The sequence below is a fragment of the Megachile rotundata genome, chromosome 14, assembly GCF_050947335.1.
Source record: "Megachile rotundata isolate GNS110a chromosome 14, iyMegRotu1, whole genome shotgun sequence".
Taxonomy (NCBI): Eukaryota; Metazoa; Arthropoda; class Insecta; order Hymenoptera; family Megachilidae; genus Megachile; species Megachile rotundata.
Genome location: NC_134996.1, coordinates 5,523,356 through 5,545,347, shown reverse-complemented (window position 1 = coordinate 5,545,347; position 21,992 = coordinate 5,523,356). Strand labels below are relative to the sequence as shown.

The window sequence follows — 21,992 nt, the reverse complement described above, 5'->3', positions numbered from 1 at the left end:
TACATTTGTTTTATATTACGTGTCATATTACGTATCAAGAGTTATTAATTTAGGTTATTTATTATATTTTTTTCCTAAAATGGATAACTTCATATTAACTTCAGATAGTGATATAGGTAAGAGCAAATGGTAAATCAATATTATTTTATGACAATTGAAAATCTTTATTTTATTTAATTTTAAATAAATTCACACAGAAATAAAGCCCATGAATATAAACAGAAGAATAATCTTAGATTCAGAGGATGAAGATAATTCCTCTATGAACAACAAATTACCGAATCGTAAAAAGAGAAAAAGAATAATAGAGGTAGAATCTTCATCAGATGAGGATATTGTTACTGACAACTTTCATTCTGCAGAACAAAGGAAAGAAAAATATATGCAACAAATAAACAAAATTAAGCGAAATACTGGACAAAAATACTATACAAAAAGAGGAAAATTCATTCCAGCAAAAAAATTTGAATCAAAAAATTGTAATTGCTCGAAGAAATGTGTAGAACGTATTAGTGAAACACAACGAAAAGAAATTTTTGATAAGTTCTGGAATATAGGTGATTTTAATAAGCAAAATATATTTCTCCATTGTAATGTTCAACGTGAAACTGTCAATAGAAGAAGACCTAGAAATAATTCGGGCACTATGAGGGCATATGCTTATAAATTTTACGTGGTTACCTCTGGTGGAAACATTTTAGTATGTAAGAAGTTTTTCATTGATACTTTCCAAATATCTACTGGACGAATTGATCGTATCCTAAAAGCGCATGAGAATATTCCGAAAGACATGCGTGGAAAAATGGATGGCTCTTGCAGAAGAACTAGTGAGCTAATGACGAATACAGTGATAGAACACATAAAAAGCTTTCCGGCATTTGAAAGTCACTATACTCGATCCCAAAATCCAGAACGGATGTTTTTAAATCCTGAATTAAACATAAGAAAAATGTATAATTTATATTTAGAAAAATGCAAGGAAAATAACTTGAGTTCAGTTAATGAATGGACATACAGGAAAATCTTTAAACGAGATTTCAAGTTACATTTCCATTTGCCACGTAAAGATACCTGTGCGAAATGCGATTTCTTAAACATGAAAATTAAGACAACAACTGATGACGAAGAAAAAACGATTCTTGTACAAAAACATGATGTACACTTGCAAGATGCTGAATTAGCAAGAAAAGCATTACAAGAAGATAAAATTCTTGCATCAAAAAATCCTGATAAATACTTTGCCTTCTCTTTTGACTTACAAAAAGCCTTACCTTACCCTAAATTATCTGTTTCAATCGCATATTATAAGCGAAATATGTATGTTTTAAACGAGGGTTTTCACAATTTCCACGACAATAAAGTTAATATGTATGTGTGGGACGAAACTATTGCTTCCAGGGGATCGCAAGAAGTAGCTTCTTGCTGTTTGAGGCATTTAGAAAATGTAACAACTCAAAGCCATGTTATTGCCTACAGTGACATGTGTACTGGGCAAAATCGAAATTTACAAATGGCATTGATGTGGTTGAAGGTTGTCCAGTCGTTGGAAAATAACATTAACATAGTTGATCACAAATTTTTACTCTCGGGGCATTCATACCTTCCGAACGATGCAGATTTTGGCATCATAGAAATGGCATTGCGAAAAAAGAATTTTCTATACACACCACAGGATTATTATGATGTAATAACACAATGTAGAAAACACGATAAATTCATTCTACATGAAATGAAACGAGAGAATTTCGTTTCAATAAAGAATCTTCAAAATGCGATTAAAAAACAGACAAGAAAAAACAGTAATGGAGAACAGGTAAATTGGTTGCAAATATGTTGGATGAGGTTTCTCAAAAGTGCACCATACACTATTTTATATAAAACATCGATGAAGGACAAAGAATTTAAAACTATAAATTTATTACCTACACGCCCTGGAAGACCGCTAAAATTTGAAAAAATCACCCTGGAGCCTTTGTACCAAAATGCTAGGCCTATTACTTACGAAAAATATAAAGACATCAAGCAATTATTACCTTATATACCTCCGGTGCATCATGCATATTTCGAAACACTGCCACATGCAGAGCATAAGTAAATACTATCAATATCTTGTAATTTTAACAATGTAATTAGCGTTTAAAATTAAAAATACTACTTCTTTTTTATGTCGTGTCATTATTTGTAAACAAAATTGGATTAATATGAAGTATATTTTAAGTGATATTTGATTTTTCAAAATTGAAATTAAACGATTTTTACAATTGTCTAATTTTGAAAGTGGTGTAAGTCCATTTGCAGCTCGTAAGTATACATCAGTTTAGTAAAATACGCCTAAAACAAATTTATATAACCAAATTACATATTGATAAAACAGTAGAAACATTGCCAGACTTCATATAATTTGCCTAAATTTTTTAATTGACAGATATGTTAACCTTTAATTTTCTCGAAACAAAAGAAAATGGACTTGCACCACTTTCAAAATAAACGGTCCATTTGTCGTTACGAGGCTTCACTTATAACTTGTCACTATGGGACGTACTTGTTTTGTCATTATGGACTTTACTTTATATTTTGCAAAGATTTTCATTGCGTGATCAAGTATTTCGGCATTTGATTGTAATATTGATGTCTATCACTCGCAGACTGAATTATAATACGTTGTTATACAATAATTGAAATAAACTGTGCGTATTCACCGTCGTAAAAATTGAGTTGTTCTGATACAATTGAAATATAAAAGGGGACATAGTGAAACAAAACAAGAAAACAAACATACTAAATTTCGCTCATATTGTAATAAAAATAGCCTGTATACGCACTTGCCCCGTTTACGAACTTACTCCACTTTACCTTAATTATAGCTATAATACATATTTAAACAAACAAAGAAAATTAAAATCCTGTCAGTATTTTATATTCAGCGATCCTTGACTATACAAATTATAGTTACTGTAACAACAAAATCTTTTGGTCAACCTAATTATAATTAATTATTAATTATTCTTAATTCTCATTTAAACTAATTAAATTAGCCTTGTAATCTAAATGATTGAAAAATGGTGACGGAGTAATTTATAGAATGTAACAATAAACCGACTGTACCTATCTTACGTGGACCTCCACGAATGAGATTCATTTATTAGTTGGATTACAAGGGTGATAGTGCCAATAGACAATTGAGAACAACTGCGTTCGATACGAATTTAATAGATCGACGTGTAACCTGTGGAACTATCCAATTTCCGGTAAGGTTTCCTGTTTATAGTTTCTGCCAAGCGTAGCACGTTCATAGTAATTGGAATAGAGATTTGTTACGGCATTTTAATTAAATCTGAATCCGTATAGGGCAATGCTCAGCTCAAATGTACGAAGAGAAATATCTTTTCTTTCAACAAATCGTTTGTTTGATACGTCAAGGTAAACGACTTTCAGATCATTTATCATTAGTTCAAACAGTTCTATAATTTCATTGATTATTATTATTATTAATTTCTGTATAATATCTTAATTCTAATTACTTAACAAATGGTACCTTTAGTGATATTTAAAGAAAGAATTTCATTTAGTTTACAATGTTTTTTTTTGAAAAACATTTTCTAAACTTTTAGTAATTTTCTGTATCTAGAAAGACTGATAAATAATTTTTCTTATTTAAACAAACGAATGTTTACAGTGAGCTGAGAAATCATTAAAAGAATAATTTAATAGAGAATAACACTTAATTTATTAATTTAATTATTTCTTTTTTGCAACACACTTTGGAAAGTACTTCAAATGTTTTTTACTAAATAATTGCTGTCATAGAAAAATTTGGTGTCTAATGTAATAGTTATTGGAGATGAAAGCGATATAAGAGCGATACACGAATTAGCATTAACATTTGTTTCCATCTAGCGATCATCATTGTTTGTTCCTTCTTGTGTTCGCATGTTTCGATTCAATTTTGTTCTCTAATTTTCTTCTCACGTAATTCTGATTGTATTTTATATCGTTCTTAAATAAATAGTTTTTGTGCTTTGTATAGAATTAATTACGACACTATTCGTCCACGGATCTCCTCGCCTTCAACAATAGTGACTATGTTGACATAAAAAAATTTATTAGAAAAAAATTATTAAATATTTACTAGAGAAAAAATTCTCTATTGGGAGAATAGGGGAACTATTATTAATTCATTAAATGGATAATGATTCTAATAATATTTTTAGACCATAAAGTATTAAGTCGTTCAAAAATATGGTATAATTATGTAACATATAAAAATTTTACAAAATATTATATTATTTATTATATGTACTTAAGATTATAATTTATTGAGTCTTATTTTTATTTATAACACAGAATACGATTATCTTCGAAATGTTATCAATTATTCCTCATCAATCTATCAATTACCGAATCATAATTGCTACACGATATGTCATAAACATATTGACATGCATCAACAGCATGTATGAAGATCTCTAAACGGATTAAATTTCATGTGCTTAATAATTCAATTTCAATAATTACCGATCAAATGTTCTACTGCATTACAATATATAGTTTCTAAATTTTATACCTTAGTATATGGATTAAATCTTAATAATTGATACATCAAGAAAATATTTCCAGTATCGCTTTGGATGAAAATATAATACACAAGAACTTCAGAAAATAAGAAATTGGAAGTGTAGGAATCTAGCGTTGTAGGAAACTGGAGATATAGAAATCTGAGGATGTAGGAAATTGAAGGATATAGAAATTTGATGACATAAGAATATAGGAATATAGAGATTTAAAATTATAGTTATCTAGCGTTATGAGAATGTGGAAGAATAAAAATACAAGAACATAAGGATCTAAAGATTTAGGGTTCTTAGCATCAAGCGATCAAACGATGTAGAGATTTAGGAGTATATGCATATAGAAAAACTTTGAGGTTTACATGTATGTATATAGGACTTTCTATGATTTAATTGTACTGATAATGAGATTTAGAGTCGTAATGATTTTTCAGTATCATGTTCTAGGGATATAAGAACATAGAAATTAAGGATCTCAAGATTTAGTGATCTGATATATGATAATAAGAATATCTAGATTTTAGGATCTAGCGATCTAATGGTACAGGAAATCAGAGTATAGGGATATTAGAATTCACTGACTGAAATATGTAGCTGCATGGTATCGAAACGATATAGGAAATCTTCAGGATCTAACAGTAAAAAAATCTAAAGTTACAGTAATCATCGTTACCACAATCTAGGGAATAAAAATATAGGAATGTAGGGATCTTGTGATTTAGTGATCTAATGATATAGGGATTTAGAAGTATAAAGATGTACAAACATACAAATCAGAGAGCATAGGAAATATAGGAATTTCAGAATAGGAATTTGCCTATGTAGGTATATGAGAATACAGAAAATGTAGAGGCCTAAACCATGAAATCGAATAATTTAAGCAATTATATTTCTCTACTAATAGATGTCTAGAAGATCCAGAAGTACAGATTTAACATTGCAAGAATCTGAAGATATAGAAATATAGAAATCTAGGATTCCTAAAACCTAGTGATGGAGCGATACAGATATTTAAAGCTATAATGATCTATCATTTGAACGCTACGTTCGCGGCACACGCATCTCAGATTCCCCATTTTCAGAATTCAACATACTATAAAGCCCCATCCCGATTACTCACTCATGCATACATGTCGCAGTGAGATGATAATAGGGATTTGATCAAATGCCTACGGATCAATTCACGAAAGATAACAACTCTGTGGGATGATTCCCTTGAAGAAAATAAGTAATTTGATCAAATTCGGTCAGAGTTGACTTTTTTTTTCAAATACTTACCGTAGAAAAGCGAGTTCAGACACAGAAAAGAATCAAACTCTTGCAGAACTGATCAAATCACTTACTTTCTTCTAAGGACTTGATCAAATCCCTATTTTCTATTATCTTTCTGAAACATATACACGTACAGGCCAAACTGTGCCAATTATGACTTTTTATTAGAGAATCAAACTATCTTAAAATGGATCAAAACCCTTACAAAATTGTTAAAAGCGCCGAAACTAATAGCAGGTCTGAGAAGCAGAGAGCCCTATTTTGACAATAGAGAATCTGAGGTGCGTCATGAAACCTAGTTTTTACGCAATAAATAATGTAAAATAATTTCCACTTACTTAAGCATGGGGTCGGTCTTAAGTTTGTCCAGTACAGTGGTATAGGGAACACCAAGGACCCTATCAATAATGTGAATCAATCCATTAGTAGCAGCAATGTTCGCGGTGACTACAGTTGCGTTCACACCACCACCTTCCACGGTCACAATCTGATTTCCGCTAGGCTCTTGAACCACATTGAAATACAGCTTCTTCCGGTCTGCCGCAGTGGACACCTATAATAAATTGATATATTTAAATAAATAACAGAACAAAATTAACTGTTGAATGTCAGTGTTAAATCAAGATGCTATAACACACAAAACATGTAGAGATTCCAGAAATTTTTGAAGTAGAATTCTAAATTAGCTGTTGAATCTTGGCCCGGTCAATTCGAGGAATTTGATGACTGTTATTTACAGGGTTTATTGAATGAAAGTTTAAATTAGTTGCAAAAAATATGACGAAATGACTGAACACTGTGAGCTGATGTTTAAAATAAGGGAACATTCAGAAAGAAAATAAATGGAATCGAAAGAAGCAGCTATTAGGTCGGTGATAAAATAATTGCGACTTTTATCTATTATGTTTAACTAATTTTTAATTAACTACTGAATTGAAACTTATTCATTATTAGCGTTCATTAGCTATTAAATTAATTAATTCATTACCTCAGGTTAAAAAATAATAATAAGAAATAATAATAATAACAAAAACTAGTAGATTAGTAGACTAAACTAGTAGATTATTACATTACAAATAATTGGTAAGAACAATTCGATTTCCAAATTTTTTTTGCCATTTTATAATTTCGTTTTGAATTAATATGATAAAATTGTATGATTTACTGCTTTCATATTTAATTTGTCATTGTAAAATGGATAAGAATAAACAATAAGGGTAAAATTACTCAAATAAACTAGTATCGTGAATTTTATGCTACTGAATGAAGTATTAAATGAATGCGGAATTAACTGAAAGGGTTAACTTTAAATTCTTACTAATTACACTTTTAAATAAAACTTAAATTTAATTAAAATTGAGTATTGACTTTTAACTAACAAATTTAACAGAACATTAATTTCAGTTAAATGCAAGTATTAATTTTAACTAACAAGTTAACTAAAAATTAATATTAGGTTAAATTCTACTATTAACTTTTTGATCTAAGTTTTTGAATTTTGATTTTGAATTTTTAATACTTCCATTTAAAATTTAAATGCAATCATGACTTCATTAGTCAAGAATCGCTGAATATAAATTTAGTTAAACTTAATTATTAAATTCTAATTATGAAGTTCAACTAAACAGTAAATTTAATTAACTTCTAGATGGCTAGTTTTACTAGAAATGTAATTTAGTTAAATTTAAGCAACAACTAATAATTAATAAGTTCAATTAAGAATTAAATGTAGTTGAGTTTAAATAATAAGTCTTAACTAACAAATTTCTGCAAATCTTAAGTCTATTTAAAATTAAGTTTTACCTTTCAACTAATAAGTTTAACTAAATACTTAAGAAATTATAATTTAAATCTTATATATTTATAAGAAAAATAAATTCCATAGTTATAAGAGAAAACTTAAGTATTTAACTTACAACTAAAAATAAAATATTAGAAGCATAATTAGAACTGTTTCTTTGAAATTTTTATAAAAAAGAATGCAATTATTTTGGTACCAATCTAATATTTTATTTTGAACACTGTATTTCTTCGTTAAGAAGTCAACAATTTCGCATAAATTAACCCTTAAAATTAAATTAACCCTTGGCTAGAGTCTTAAACGTCCCAGTGTGTCAGATATATTATTTAGGAAAAATATTACCATTAAAAATTAAAATACAACAAAATTGCAATGTTAATTATTTGACATCGTACATCTTAATTTGCAACTTGGTAAATCATTGTACAATTAACGAAATACCCGGGCCACGATTTTATTCAAAGCACCACTGAAAGTCAGTCTCGTGCAAACAAGAACTCGTACATATCTAACTACGAGTTACGACAGAAGACGAGGACAAAGTTAAAAGTTATGCACGCTATCCTGCGAGAAAGTTTTCCGACAGTGAAGAAAGAACAGAATTGGAGGAAATGCAGTTAGATAGTTGGCAATAAGTCTTCCTTCGTTATGCGTTTACATGTATTCGAGTACAACGAAAAAGAGAGAATATATGTATAATGCAATAATTTCTTGAAAATATTCGTGATTCGGAACATTTCGTGTAGTTAATTTTATTTGCTTTCGTTGGCTTGTTATGTCGTTTCTTATCGTTACTTTATTTTACTATTCAGTGTTCGTAAGTTTTGCTATTTAATAAGAGTTGTTGTTTGTGGAGTTTTAATAAATATTTGTTTAGGATTTATTTGTCATTTAGAGGCGAAAGAGATTTTAAGAAGAAGAATTATGATTTTAATTGTTATCTTTTTAGGCACGAAGCGTCTCTAATAGTGGCTTTTGCGAATACCATATTTCTACAGGGTGTCTCACAATTGGTGTAAAAACTCACAAACTTCTAAATTTCCTAATTTTCCAATTTACAAACTTTCAAACTTCTCAATTTTCAATTTTTTAATTGCTCAAATTTGTAAATTTCGAAGTCTTTAATCTTTCCAAATTTCCAAAATTCTAAATTTGTAGAATATAATATTCTTAAAATTCGAAATTCGCAGAATATAATATTCTTAAAATTCGAAATTTCCAAATTCCCAAACTCAAAAAATTTTCAAATTCTTAAATTCTAAAATCAAATGTTTAAGTATCCAATTTTTCAAATTTCTTAACTCTAAAATTGCAGATTTTTCAAATTTTCCAATTTAAATATATTTTAGTTCTTAAATTACTGAGCGTCAATATTCTAAATTTTGACATCCTCAAATTTCTAAATGTCAAGATTGTTAATTTCGAAATTTCTCACCTTCCAAATTTTCAAATTGTTTAATTCTCAAATTTCAAAATTTACAATGTCCTCAATTTTTATATTTTCTAATCCTCAACTTTTAAACTTAAAAATTCTAAAACTAAAAAACTCAAATTTTAAACTTTCTTCATTCGCAAACACAAAAAATTCCATAATTCTTAAATTCTCAAATATTTAACTGTACTAAATTATTTATTTTTTAAAAAATGTAATATACTTAACATTTTTGATAATAATGATTTAAATAAATTACATATTTTTGTCGCGATGTCATCAATATTAACATATTCAATACATTGACATCTTATAATTAAATTGATTAATAGATAAATTATTATCAATTAGAAGTTTATTAATTGATATTCAATAATTACTTCAATAGCTGGTATCAATAATTAATGTTTTCATTAAATAACTGATGGCTTCGCAACGTTGCTAAAATAATTTATGACCAAATCATGTCGAATTTCATGTAACAGTAGCACGAAAAATAATATAAAATTCATCAAAATATTTCATAAATGTTTAAATATTACTATTTTATTTTTTTTTCAAGAAATGTTAGAAAAAATGATATACTTCATTATACTACTGTAAAAATTCAATAGGTGATTTACTGAAATTTTAATACAGCATATACTAAAATTTTGTAATAGCATTTAGTTCTATTTTTATGGTCTTTGTAATAAGACCATAATCATTTATAATCACTTATAATCAATTATTATAATCACTTATTATATCCACGTACAGCCACAAACAAAAGTGTCCTAAAGATATCGATTTTGATATTTCATATAATTTTATATCTTTCATTTTGACTTAAAAAACCTAACTTTACACGCACAAAATCACGAATCTGTGAAAATTCACCAAAAGCATCTTTGTAAAAATTTCATTATTTTCATGAAATACAGAACTTTTATCCGCAACGCTATACAAGTTTACATACCAGCACAATCCACAACATAAAAGCCCGACCAAGGAAAGAAAACTTAAAGCAAGAAAGGAAGAGAACGTAAAGAACGTAAGAAGAGATGTGAAAAGAAGGTGTATGAACCGTTTGATACCATAATTCGTTCTTTCAGGCGGTGAACGTCGTTTAAAGTCGAAAATTTGTTTTCCCGTCAAAGCTGCCGCATTTGTTGGAAAAGTTTAATGAAAGGGGGAGAAAAATGGAGGAGAAACGTAGGCAGCAGGACAGAGTTTAAGAGTAGTGATTCCTTTTCCGGTTGATCCCCTTCTCATGAATTTTCCTATTTGCACTTTGCACCACTTCCAGTTACTTTTCTGATCTTGAGTTGCTACCGTATTCGTAGATAGATGCACCTACTGTCGAGGCTAGCTGCTTCAAAGGATAGATCGAATAAATTCCATGAAAATCCACGCCTCTCTTGCGAAGAATTTTCCTATAATCCTCTTTCTCCAACAGATCACTCGTCTTTCTTTTTACCTCTTTTTTATTCCTTTAGATCCATGTGCTTTCTATGTTCTTCATTTTACGCTTCATTCGATTTTCTACCTTTCTTCAGTTACAGATCACCCCTTTTCTTGCATATGCACTTGTTCTTTACATAACCTAAAAACGTCTTTAGCACAGCGTAAGGCATCTGTCTTTACCTAATTTTTCTGCTGTATTTAATTCTTTTCTATGCTTTGTCATCAATTCATCAATACGTCAATTCATCAATTCATCAATTTATCGACTTATCAATTCGTCTTGAAAAATTCATCGTCAAAACTTCTCAAATTTTGAAATTATCAAACTATAAAATTTTCAAATTCTCAGACTCCCAATTTCTAAAATAATTAAATAATAAATTTTGAAATTTTGAAATTTAAAAGCTCTCAAATTCTGAAATTATCAAATTTCGAAGTCATCAAATTATGATCACATTAATGAATTATCAAATCATTAAATTTTTTAATTCCTAAGTTTGAAAATTTGGAAACTAAATATTTAGAAAAATAGAAAACTACAAAATTAAAAAATCTCGACAATAGCTTAATGTAGTGTTAATGTTGCGTTAAATTGCATTTCTGTTACTTACATCCATTCTGTAAATTCACCAAGTGAGAATGGCAGAAATTATTTGCGGCTTACGTGAGTCGATGCATAATCCTTAGCACAGCGTAAGACCGCTGTCTTTACCTAATTTTTCTGCTGTATTTAATACTTTTCTACGCTTTGTCGAGTCAAAGTACTTTGACACAGTCAGTGTTTAAGCGCGATAAATTTTATTAATTTTTAGTTCCTCAGTTTTTGAATTTTTAATACTTCAATTTAATATTTAAATTTAATCATAATTTCATTAGTCGAGAATCGCTAAATATAAAATTCAGACAATATTTTAACTTTCTTTATTTGTTTTAATATTGTATTAGTCAATAGTTACTTCTGACTGAAGTTCATGACAAATAAATTATATGACATGGTGCTAAGATAGTGACACTTACTTTTACTGGTATTTTTTCATGTTCCTTTTTTGTGGTGTATTATAATTTTGTATGTGGTGTATTATAATTTTTTGAGCGAATGATAGTGGCTTTTGTAGAAAGGAGCATAACTTATGTGGTATCGTCTTATTTAAATAATACAGTTATATTTCCATTTAATGTTTAACAGTGTTTAATGAATTAATGTTTATATCGATAAAAGAATAATTGATATTTGATTTAATGTCAGAAAGTGCGGTTTAATGTTTATCCAAAATTAATTTTTAAAAATGTTATAATTATTAGGTTATATTTGTTTAAATGAATAAATTATTTTGATTAAAATTTACAAATTTAAAAATCAAATCTCTAAAATTTAAAAATATTGAATTTGGGGCATTTGGAAAATTTTTAATTTGTAACTTGGAAATTTAAAAATTGGCAATTAGAGAATTTAAAAATTAATTTGGAAGTTTAAAGAGTGGGGATTTAAAGTTTTGAAATTTAAAAATTTCTTGAATTCATGCTAACGGAAATTTGAGAATTTAAAAAAAAGTAAGTGTCAAATAAAGGTAGACATCGTTTAAAAATCCTGAAAATTAAGAATTTGCAAAATTTTAAACTTGAAAATTTCACGGTTTTATATTTGGAAATGTGGGATCGGTTTATCCGGGGTTCATCGAATACGATCGGGCGTGATCGGGCGAGCGGGAAACGTGGACGATTGGCGCCAAGATAATTCGGCGTTACTACGAGTTGGCGCGAAAATTAGCGAGGGAACAGAGAAGCAATTAGCATTTGTTTCGTTTTACGCGGGAATTGGTAACGAATAAGGAAAACGGCGTGGCGTCGCGGGGCAGTCCAGTCGTAACCGTTGAAGTAGCACGTTGTCCGAAAGGTTGTCCAAAAAGTTGTAGCCTAAGTGTTTGTACTTGATTCTTTATACTTTTGTTAGTTTTTATATTCTTATTAAGTTATTAAAACTAGGTTATTGTTATTCCCAAGAAAAACTTTCTAATCCGTCAACCTCGATAATTTCCGATCCTACAGAAATTTAAGAATTTCAAAAGTTTAACCACTAGATAATACATACAAATTTCAGAATTTGTTGATTTATGCCAATTAAATCTTATAAAATCTCGAGTCTATACACCAGTAATTCTTTTTAATTGGCAATTAAGTGAACACAAACAACAGTGAAGTAAGATGAGCACTATCGACCGGTAGAGTAATAATTTTCCTTGAACGATTTATTGTAACAGGTACCGGCAGGTTATCTTTCTTCTTACAAAATTCTGTATAGGAAATTCTACTTTTATTTCATAAATCAATTTTTAAAATTCTATAATAATAGCTGTTAGAAAAAGCTATGTCGAGTTTAATTCATGATAATTATAATTACAATAATTCACTTGTCATGACTGACACCGAAAAAGTTGCAGCAAATTATTGTTAACTTTTATATGTATATAAAATTAATGAAAATTCTTAGTAACTATTGTAATCGTTAATTAAATGGATAATATTTAAGTTTTTAAGTTATTCTTGTTTTCACTTTTTTTTAGCCATTTTGGTCAAAAATTTGTTTTCATATTTCGATCTTAATTTTAAGATTCTTCTTTTGAAGTGATGTTATTACTCGTAAGAAGTATTTATATTTTATTATTACTTATGTAACGTCCCCGGAAACATCACATTAAATCCAGTCGATAAATAAAGAAACATGCTAATGCGTATATCTTTTTCTATTCTATTACCGACTGCACTATAAAAATTCGCGTGGTAATGGGATGGGGTAGCTCACGCGTGCAACATTGTTTAGAGTAGATCACCGATTGATGGCGCGCGCGTTAGTTAGAAAGAGACAGGAGTTATACTTCGTAACAGAGTTATTATAAATTATCATTTAAATGTTTATATTATATATATTATTAATTATCCACTCATTATAAATTGCGTTATATTTTTAGCTATTATTTTATGTATTGTTTTCGATTAATTATTTCTTCTATTGAAACACTTATAATTTACGCATCTAAAAGTTATTAAAAATACGATTTAACGGGAAAACTTGTGAGAAACTAATTAATAATAAATCAAAGCGTATTTTTATTAATCAAACTAAAATATATTTGCTACTAAATAAAGCGTAATAAAAGAATAACTACTTTTTGAGCGGGAAAAACCCATGATTCTGTGGGTATAAAAGGACGTGCAGCAGAGGCTGCGAGAGCAGAACAATCTTTGAAATACTACGTGCCGGACCTCTTAGGAAGCGACGAACTGGAGCAGTTTTAACTGGTAAGAGCCTACAAGATTCTTAGTTTTGACTGGACAGCGGGTATCAGCCATTTGGGTACTTGATCGTTGGGTAGTTCTAGTAGCCAGCTAACGCAGGCTCCCTGTTCAAACGGTCTTGTATCTGAAACTCCGTAAGGAGAGTGCTATGCTCAGCCCCAGAAAGGACTAAGACATCAAACAAGAGCTCTCCAGTCACTCATACATATTTCTTATTTTTCTGAGTTACTAACTCGCCGTCAGATTCTCGGAGTTCGCTCTGAGTAGTTTAGCACCCAGCTAACGCAGGCTCCCCATTATTGAGCGGCTTGATCTCTGAAGCCCGTGTCTTTTGGGTGGCGTTTCGGTAACTTCAATAAATAATTAAAGTCGAGTCATTTTTATTTACAACCCTGTTGGTCACACGTCGGTCACTTGATTCTTGCATCGTTGGGTAGTTTTAGTAGCCAGCTAATGCAGGCTCCCCAATTAAGCGATCAGGTTTTGGGTGTCGATTTGTGCTCTGACGAAAAAGGCCATGAACTAATTACTTTAGAGTCAAAACAAGGAGTAACTGTTCCACGTCTAATACAAATTTTAGAGTTTTTGTAATTAACCAAATATTGTTCTGACAGTTTGTTAGGATCTAAATCGATTATAAAATTGCGTTATATTTTTGCGTTGCGTATATCATTATAAAACCGCGTAATTGAAATAGTTAGCTACCGTTCTGCGATTTGCGACAACAACAAGTCTATTATATTCCAATTTGCTTTTAGAATTCAGTCATACATACATTTTTATATTCGCTAAAGAAATTGTTAATTACAACTCTCTTTCTCATCATTACTTGAATAAGCCTAATTAATGAAAGGTATTAACCTATAGATTTCTTTTAGAATTAGTTAGTAAAAACGAGTCGCTTAATAGGCAAACGCCGCTCTTTGCTTCATAAGTGCTGTAAAATGAGCCTAGTCGCAGGGACGTTACACTTATGTACTTCACTTTCAGCTGAACTTTACTTACAATTATAATTTTCCTTGAAATCATTCTCAGCCATATTTTTTTTTTTTAAATAAAATTAACTACAAATTGTAATTAATTTTTAAATAATAATATAATTTTTAATGGGTTTTGTGCACCAATAAAACAAAAACCGTGTCAACTTTATCGAGTATATATTAGAAAAGTCATTAGAACTTGCAAGCTGATAGAAGTCAGTAGCGACATCTACATAAACCTACATACTCACTCATGTTGAGGTTACGTCACTAATATTATACAATTTGTAATTTTCCACAGTATGGTATTACTAAAATTTATCACAATTAAATATCACGATATATTAGACTCAAAATAATTTCAACTTAAATACTTGTACCACTTGCAAAATAAACCTCTTTGAATACCATTAAACCTAACGTAATCTAACCGAACCATTAAACAGTCAAAATTCCATCTCACAAATATTAGGAAATTTGAATATTTTTCACTATAGATTGCTTACAGATAAAAGTATCATATTAAATTTTATCTATTAATATCATTATCTTCATCTTTTCAGAAATGGATTTACACTTTCAAATGGCTTAAATATTCAGTTAAAAAATTTGCAAATTTCTTTCAAATTTCAAATCTACAAATATAAATATTATTAAACTTCTGAACCTGTTGTACAATTGCTAATGCAATTTCACTTGCTTTACAATAGCACTGAATCGGGTGGAGTTGCGCCATTTATTGTCCTCGAGTGTACCAGAATTCAAGCGGATTGCGTACGTGGGACAACGTCGAATAAATTAATTACGAATACGCGTTGGACACGGTGGTTACCGGAGAAAAAAGAAGCATAATCGCGTACGAGACTGGACAGGTCGCTTTACGAAACTTCAGTGTTTCCCTACCCCGTAACTGTTTTATCTTTTCATCGTGAGCTGTAACGCGGTGTCATAAAGCAGCGAGCTGACATAAAACATATCCTCGAGATAAATTGGTGCGAAACCAGAGGCCAGGAACTGCTTAATGCAAATCGGTTCAGCTGTGAAATAAAAATCCCCATATATTTCGACCAACGGCAGTGCAACGTGCCTGGAAAACGATTAAAAAAGCGAAATCAAAGCTAGTTCATATTTAATATCCATGTAAAATTAAAACCGTTCATTCTTTTACTTTTATTCGCAGATTCGTAGTCGTAAGATCAACTGGATCCTCTTAATCTCCGGTCTCAAACCTGGTTTACACAGGTAGAGCTTCGGCTAAACTAACGTAATTTGCTTGCCTTATTATCTCATTTTTAGTAGCTTTTCAATTCCAACGTATTTTTTAACGTAATTGTTTGAATAAGTGTAATACACAATTTACTCTGGAACTGTAGAAATTTAGCAACTTTTTTCATTTTGAAAGTTAAATACAGGGCGTACACAACTAGTGTGGTTCTAGGAAAATTGATTCTGAATTTTTTCTTATGCGTAGATGAGGTTTGATGCTTTGTTTTTGAATGATTAACAGAAAATAGCAACCAATACAAGGTGTTCCACTTAAGTTGTCCTTCATTCATCTTGTCATCTTTCATCTTATCTTTTTTTATCATAAACCCATATTTTTTATTCGGGAATCATATTCTACGTGAAAAAATGCACAACTTTTGTTTGATACATTTTGATGTAAGTTCAATATTACAGCTGGTAAAAAATAAACGACACAGTTGCCTAAATTATCTTAGTTTCGTCCGTTTATACAAGATAGCTCACCACATTTTGCCATCTAGATTTGCGCCATTATTATTACACATAGTAAACAATGTTTTAGATCAAGTTGAATGGTTTTGAGGGGGGCATATGCTGGTGGTATATTTTTTTTTGTAGGTGGACCTGTGAAGAACATATGAAGGTTATTAATGTTTTTTTAAGTAGAATCATATATTTTTTATTGCATCAGCTGATACTCTTTCATATTCTTTACAAAAAAGTATTAATCTATTTATGTGAAAAAGTCATTAGTTTAGGAGAGATTTTAATTCTAAGTTGTTAGGAAGTCGTGACCTGGTCAATATTATGAATTGCCCTAACCGAAGAGCAAATGTTTTTCTACATGCTTTGAGAGGTCACGTGTCACCAAACGAATTGTGAGTTTCTGTTTTTTTTTTGTTACGCACTAACAGTGAAATTTTGTCTCTTTTACGTCTCTAATACGGTGAATAAGACGATACGATGAATTATCACTTCATAATGAAGTATTCTAAAGAAGAAAAGATAGACATGTTATCAGTTTATTTTGTAACTGGGAAAAGTGCTACACATACAGAAAGATTATACGCTACGGAATGTTAGTAAGTCATAAATTTATCGATTCAAAAAGTGTTCTAATGCAAATTGTTGCCACTTTGAACCTTTTCTGTAAATAGACATTAAAATTAAAATATCTCCTAAACTAATGATTTTTCACATAAATAGATTAATACTTTTTCGTAAAGAATATGAAGGGGTATCAGCTGATGCAATAAAAAATGTATCATTCCATTTAAAAAAATTTTTAATGACCTTTATATGTCCTTTACACGCCCACCTACAAAAAAAATATACCACCAGTATAAGCCCCTCTCAAAACTGTTCAACTTCATTTGAAACATTGTTTGGTATGAGTAATAATAATAACGCAAATCTAGATGGCAAATTGTGGTGAGCCACCCTGTATATTATTCCATCAAACGCAGGAGTACCAGAAGTTACGTAATTTCATAGAAAAAATGCAAAAGCTGTAAATATTAATCCAGATTAATGTACTGTTCAAAGTTCAAGATTTATGCAAGCAGTGTCCTCAAGAACTAGGAAATACAGTTGAATCACCCTCTGGAGACTACTTAATTTGTGAAATGAGGACAAACGAAGTAGTGAGATAAATGTCCTCTGAAAAATAAAAAGATATTTTCTAACGAGGATAAAGTGTACAAATAGTGAAATATTGTTAAGACAGCAACTTAGTGATTCAATTAAATAATCGAAACCGTATCATTGCAAGATCCGTTCGGTATCGATATTTCAAGTCTGGTCAGTGATTGTCGATTTTAATCAGAGAATGTAATTACGCGAAATCGACGTTATAGCTAATTACACTTGAATATCCGTGCTTCAATCAGTCGGAACGCCGATATGGAACATAGCCTTTAATTATTACCTTCGCTTGTTAATAAATTAACATTCTACTGGCACGTATAAAGTGTCATTGCGTGCATAATCAAGATTGCTTCACTTTTGTTTTGCAACTAATCGATATTAAACATGCGATTGATACGAAATGCGATAAACTGTAAACACGATACGTGGATCAAATTGTTACACTATTAACTTTATGGCTTTTACCTGAGGGCATGTAGCAAAATATTTATTGCTTTGGTAATGAATTAATTAGTTTTACTAGTTAGATTTAATTAGAATTAGTCTTATGACGTGGCGCTTTCTTTATTGTATTTTATGAAATTTAAAAAGTCTGGTTAGGTTAGGTTACATTAGGATGGGTCAGATTAGGTTTTATGGCATGGAGCATTATCTACTATATTTTTGAATTTTCAAAATTCTGTTTAAGTTTGACGAAAAGATTTTAATTGATATTGGGAAAATTTAATCAACATATTAATTAATATTTTAAATAATAATAGGTTCAGTGTTTAATACATGAATGATGGAGATTGGGTCATATGCGATACAAACTTATAAAATATTTGTAACTTCGTGATACCCGATATAATTTCAACTGTGCATACGTTTATATTATTTGTTAATTTATATGAGAATAAATTTTATTGAAACATTGCATGCAAGTTATCGAACACAGCAATTTATTTTACTAAAATATTGGTTTCGTTTATTTTATGCTATAATGCACAAAAGAATAACGTAATTTCAATGTATTTTTTTATGTGAATTGAAAATAATAAAAACAATAAAATAAAACAATAAAAACAATAAAAACAATAAAAACAAAAAGTTAGTGGAAAAAAATAATATTTGAATATATGAGCATTAATAAAAAGTTGTTTATAATTCAGAATAATTATTTTTCTTATTTGAAGTATTAAAAATAAAAAGCCTGAATTATTGTGTAAGTTAAATAGAATTATTTATATATATAAATTTTCAGATTTTTCAATTTGAATATATAAACATTTCTTTTCCAATGTTTTAAGTTACGAGATCAAATTTCAAAATTCTAATTTTCATTTTGTCAATTTTCCAGCTTTTCAAAATTACCAAGTTTGTATAGTTTCCAATGTTTTAAATTGGTCAAATTTGACAAGATCACAAAAAAATTAACAAATTCTTGAATTTCTAAATTCAAAAAGTTTTCAAATTTTCAGATTTTCAAATCTTCAAATCTTCAAATTTTCAAATTGACAAATTGTTAAATTGCTAAATTCCTAATTTTCAAAATTTTTCAATTCCTTAATTCCTAAATTCCTGAATTCTTAAATTTCAAAATTCCAAAAAATTTTAAAGTAATAAATCACTAAACTGCTTAATTCATAAGATTCTAAACTTCTAAACTTCTAGATTCCTAAATCCTTAAATTTCTAAATTCAAAAGATTTTGAAATTGACAAATCACTAAGTTCTCTAATTCGTAAAATTCTAAATTCCCTATTTCCTAAATTGCAAAATTGCAAAATTGCAAAATTCCGAAATTCCAAAACTCCTAATTGAGAAAATTTTAAATCTCCAAATGGCAAAGTTTCAATATTCCTAAATGTTCAAGTCCCTAAATCGATCTTTTGAAATTTTTAAAAACCCAAATTTACAATCTCCGAAGTTTCCTATACTTATAAATTTATTTTCTCTATACATATATAAATTTAATTTCTGTTGTATTCGCGAATTCAATACCATGTAACATCAATCTCCTTGCAACTCGCATTGAACAGTTACCTGTGTATACGTTATCAGTCTATATTTACATTGATCAGTATACGTTTATATCGACCTGGTAATATAGTACTTTGAATCGACAGTATACACCATTTTGGATAGTAACAGATTACGATTCGGTTCATTGAATTCTTAACAAGAGGTTAATTTATTAGTCAACAAGGAGAGCACTGCAAAATGGAAGTATGGCATGAATTAATTCCCGAATGGATTACGATAACAGGTGAAACAGGTGTGTTGATATCGAGTCGCTAATTGTCGATTATTAAACAGCATCGATCGAGTAATACTCACGGATATTTATTAACAATGGCCGCCAATATTGACTGTACCCGCCTTCGTTTAACATCTACGGTCTACGATATGCACATTAATTACAGTAAACAACGGGTAAATCGTTCTAATCAGGAGTAACGAGATTTCCGCATAACGTTGAAATTTTGTGCACAGAGGTCGTTATCGATTATCGAGCGAATGAAATTCCATATAAATATCTTAGTATTATCCTCTAAACGGGAAATTAATAACAATAAATTCGTTTGAAACTTTAATAAAAACGGCAATCTAATTTATTTTCTTGTAAATTGCTTGATTTTATTAAACTATCAAACTATCAATTTATTAGTTTATCGAGTCATCAATTTATCGGTTTATCGACTTATAAATTTATCAATTTAGCGGTTTATCGACTTACAAATTTATCGATTTATCAATTCATCGATTTATCGATTTATCAATTTATCGATTTATCAATTTATCGATTTATCAGTTTATCGGTCTACCAACTTATCGGTCTATCGATTTATCGATTTATCGATTTATCAATCTATCGATTTATCGATTTATCGATTTATCAGTTTATCGGTCTATCAATTTATCGGTCTATCAATTTATCGATCTATCAATTTATCGATTTACCAATTCATCAGTTCACCAATTCACCAATTCATCAATTTATCAATTTATCGACTTATCAATTCGTATTGAAAAAATCGTCGCCAAAAATTCTCAAATTTTGAAATTATCAAACTATAAAATTTTCAAATTCTCAAATTCCTAATTTCTAAAATAGTTAAATAATAAATTTTCAAATTCTGAAATTTAAAAGCTCCCAAATTCTGAAATTATCAAATTCCGAAGTCATCAAATTCTGATCACGTTAATGAATTATCAAATCATTAAATTTTTTAATTTCTAAACTTAAAAATTTGGAAACTAAATATTTAGAAAAATAGAAAACTACAAAATTAAAAAATCTCGACAAAAGCTTCTTAATAATTCTGATAATTCAAAATAAAAAATCTAAAACCCGTCATTTTTATGTGTTCCATAAATGTAATGTTAATATTACGTTAAATTGCATTTCTGTTACTTATATCCATTCTGTAAATTCACCAAGTGGGAATGGCAGAAATTATTTGCGGCTTACGTGAATCGAAGCATAGCACAGAGCAATTTCTCAAATTGACGTAACAGCTGAACGAATCGTGAGTCAAGAAATATTTCACTTATGAAACGAATTACGTTCGAATCGTATTTTTCGCGGTACTTTCAGTCGTTTATTATAGACGGAAAAAGTACGATTTTTCACTGCGGATTTGTAAAACGCTTCTGCATCATCCCATAAATTTCTCGCAGGTATAAACAAACGACAAATTCGCAAACGATCCGCCGAGTAGAATAAACTTGTTTAAATTTATTCAAAGATAAAGTGAGGACGTATAAATTCACGCTGAAATTGTTATTTTACCTGCTGCACGTGAATAGATCGCTTTAAATAAATATTATTTTTCACACACTCGAGAACAATTTAATGCAACTGTGTTAGATCTTTTCTCTGTACGTGACAAAAGTTTGTAGTGTTTATAGTTCGAAATTTGTTACATTAACAAATTTTTTCTTATTATAATTATTACAAAGCTATTAAATAAAAATTGATGAATTTTATATTAGTTTAAAAATTATGTAGCACATTATTAACTTAATAAATATTTAAACAAAAATATTTAAGTAAATATTATTCATCAAGTTATACAGCTTTGAAATTAACAAAACATTATTTCATAACTTGCCATTTATATTAAATATACATAGAAGTTTAAAGATTAACTTAAAATTCTACAAAATAAATTCATAACCTGATACATACACTGTCATACATAGATCAATATTAATTATTTGTTAATAAAACTGTTTCAACTCCAACAAGCTGATAGAATACGATATGAAAACTATTACCTGTTATTTCTCAGGTTTTGTACATTTATTATTATTCCCCTTTTT

The 21,992-nt window shown here is 29.3% G+C and overlaps 1 protein-coding gene and 1 long non-coding RNA gene across 4 annotated transcripts in view; one reads left to right on the top strand and one right to left on the bottom strand.

Moving 5' to 3' along the window:
* The window catches only part of Fas1 (fasciclin 1 Fas1 domain-containing), a 690,358-nt gene that overhangs the window by 31,707 nt on the left and 636,659 nt on the right, over positions 1-21,992 (bottom strand). For all 3 annotated transcript variants that reach the window (XM_076539832.1, XM_076539833.1, XM_076539834.1), the window contains one exon: positions 6,179-6,393. In XM_076539832.1, the coding sequence (XP_076395947.1) occupies positions 6,179-6,393 (215 nt within the window). The remainder of the gene's footprint in view (positions 1-6,178; positions 6,394-21,992) is intronic.
* The window catches only part of LOC143265797 (uncharacterized), a 141,481-nt gene that overhangs the window by 44,338 nt on the left and 75,151 nt on the right, over positions 1-21,992 (top strand). The window lies entirely within an intron of this gene.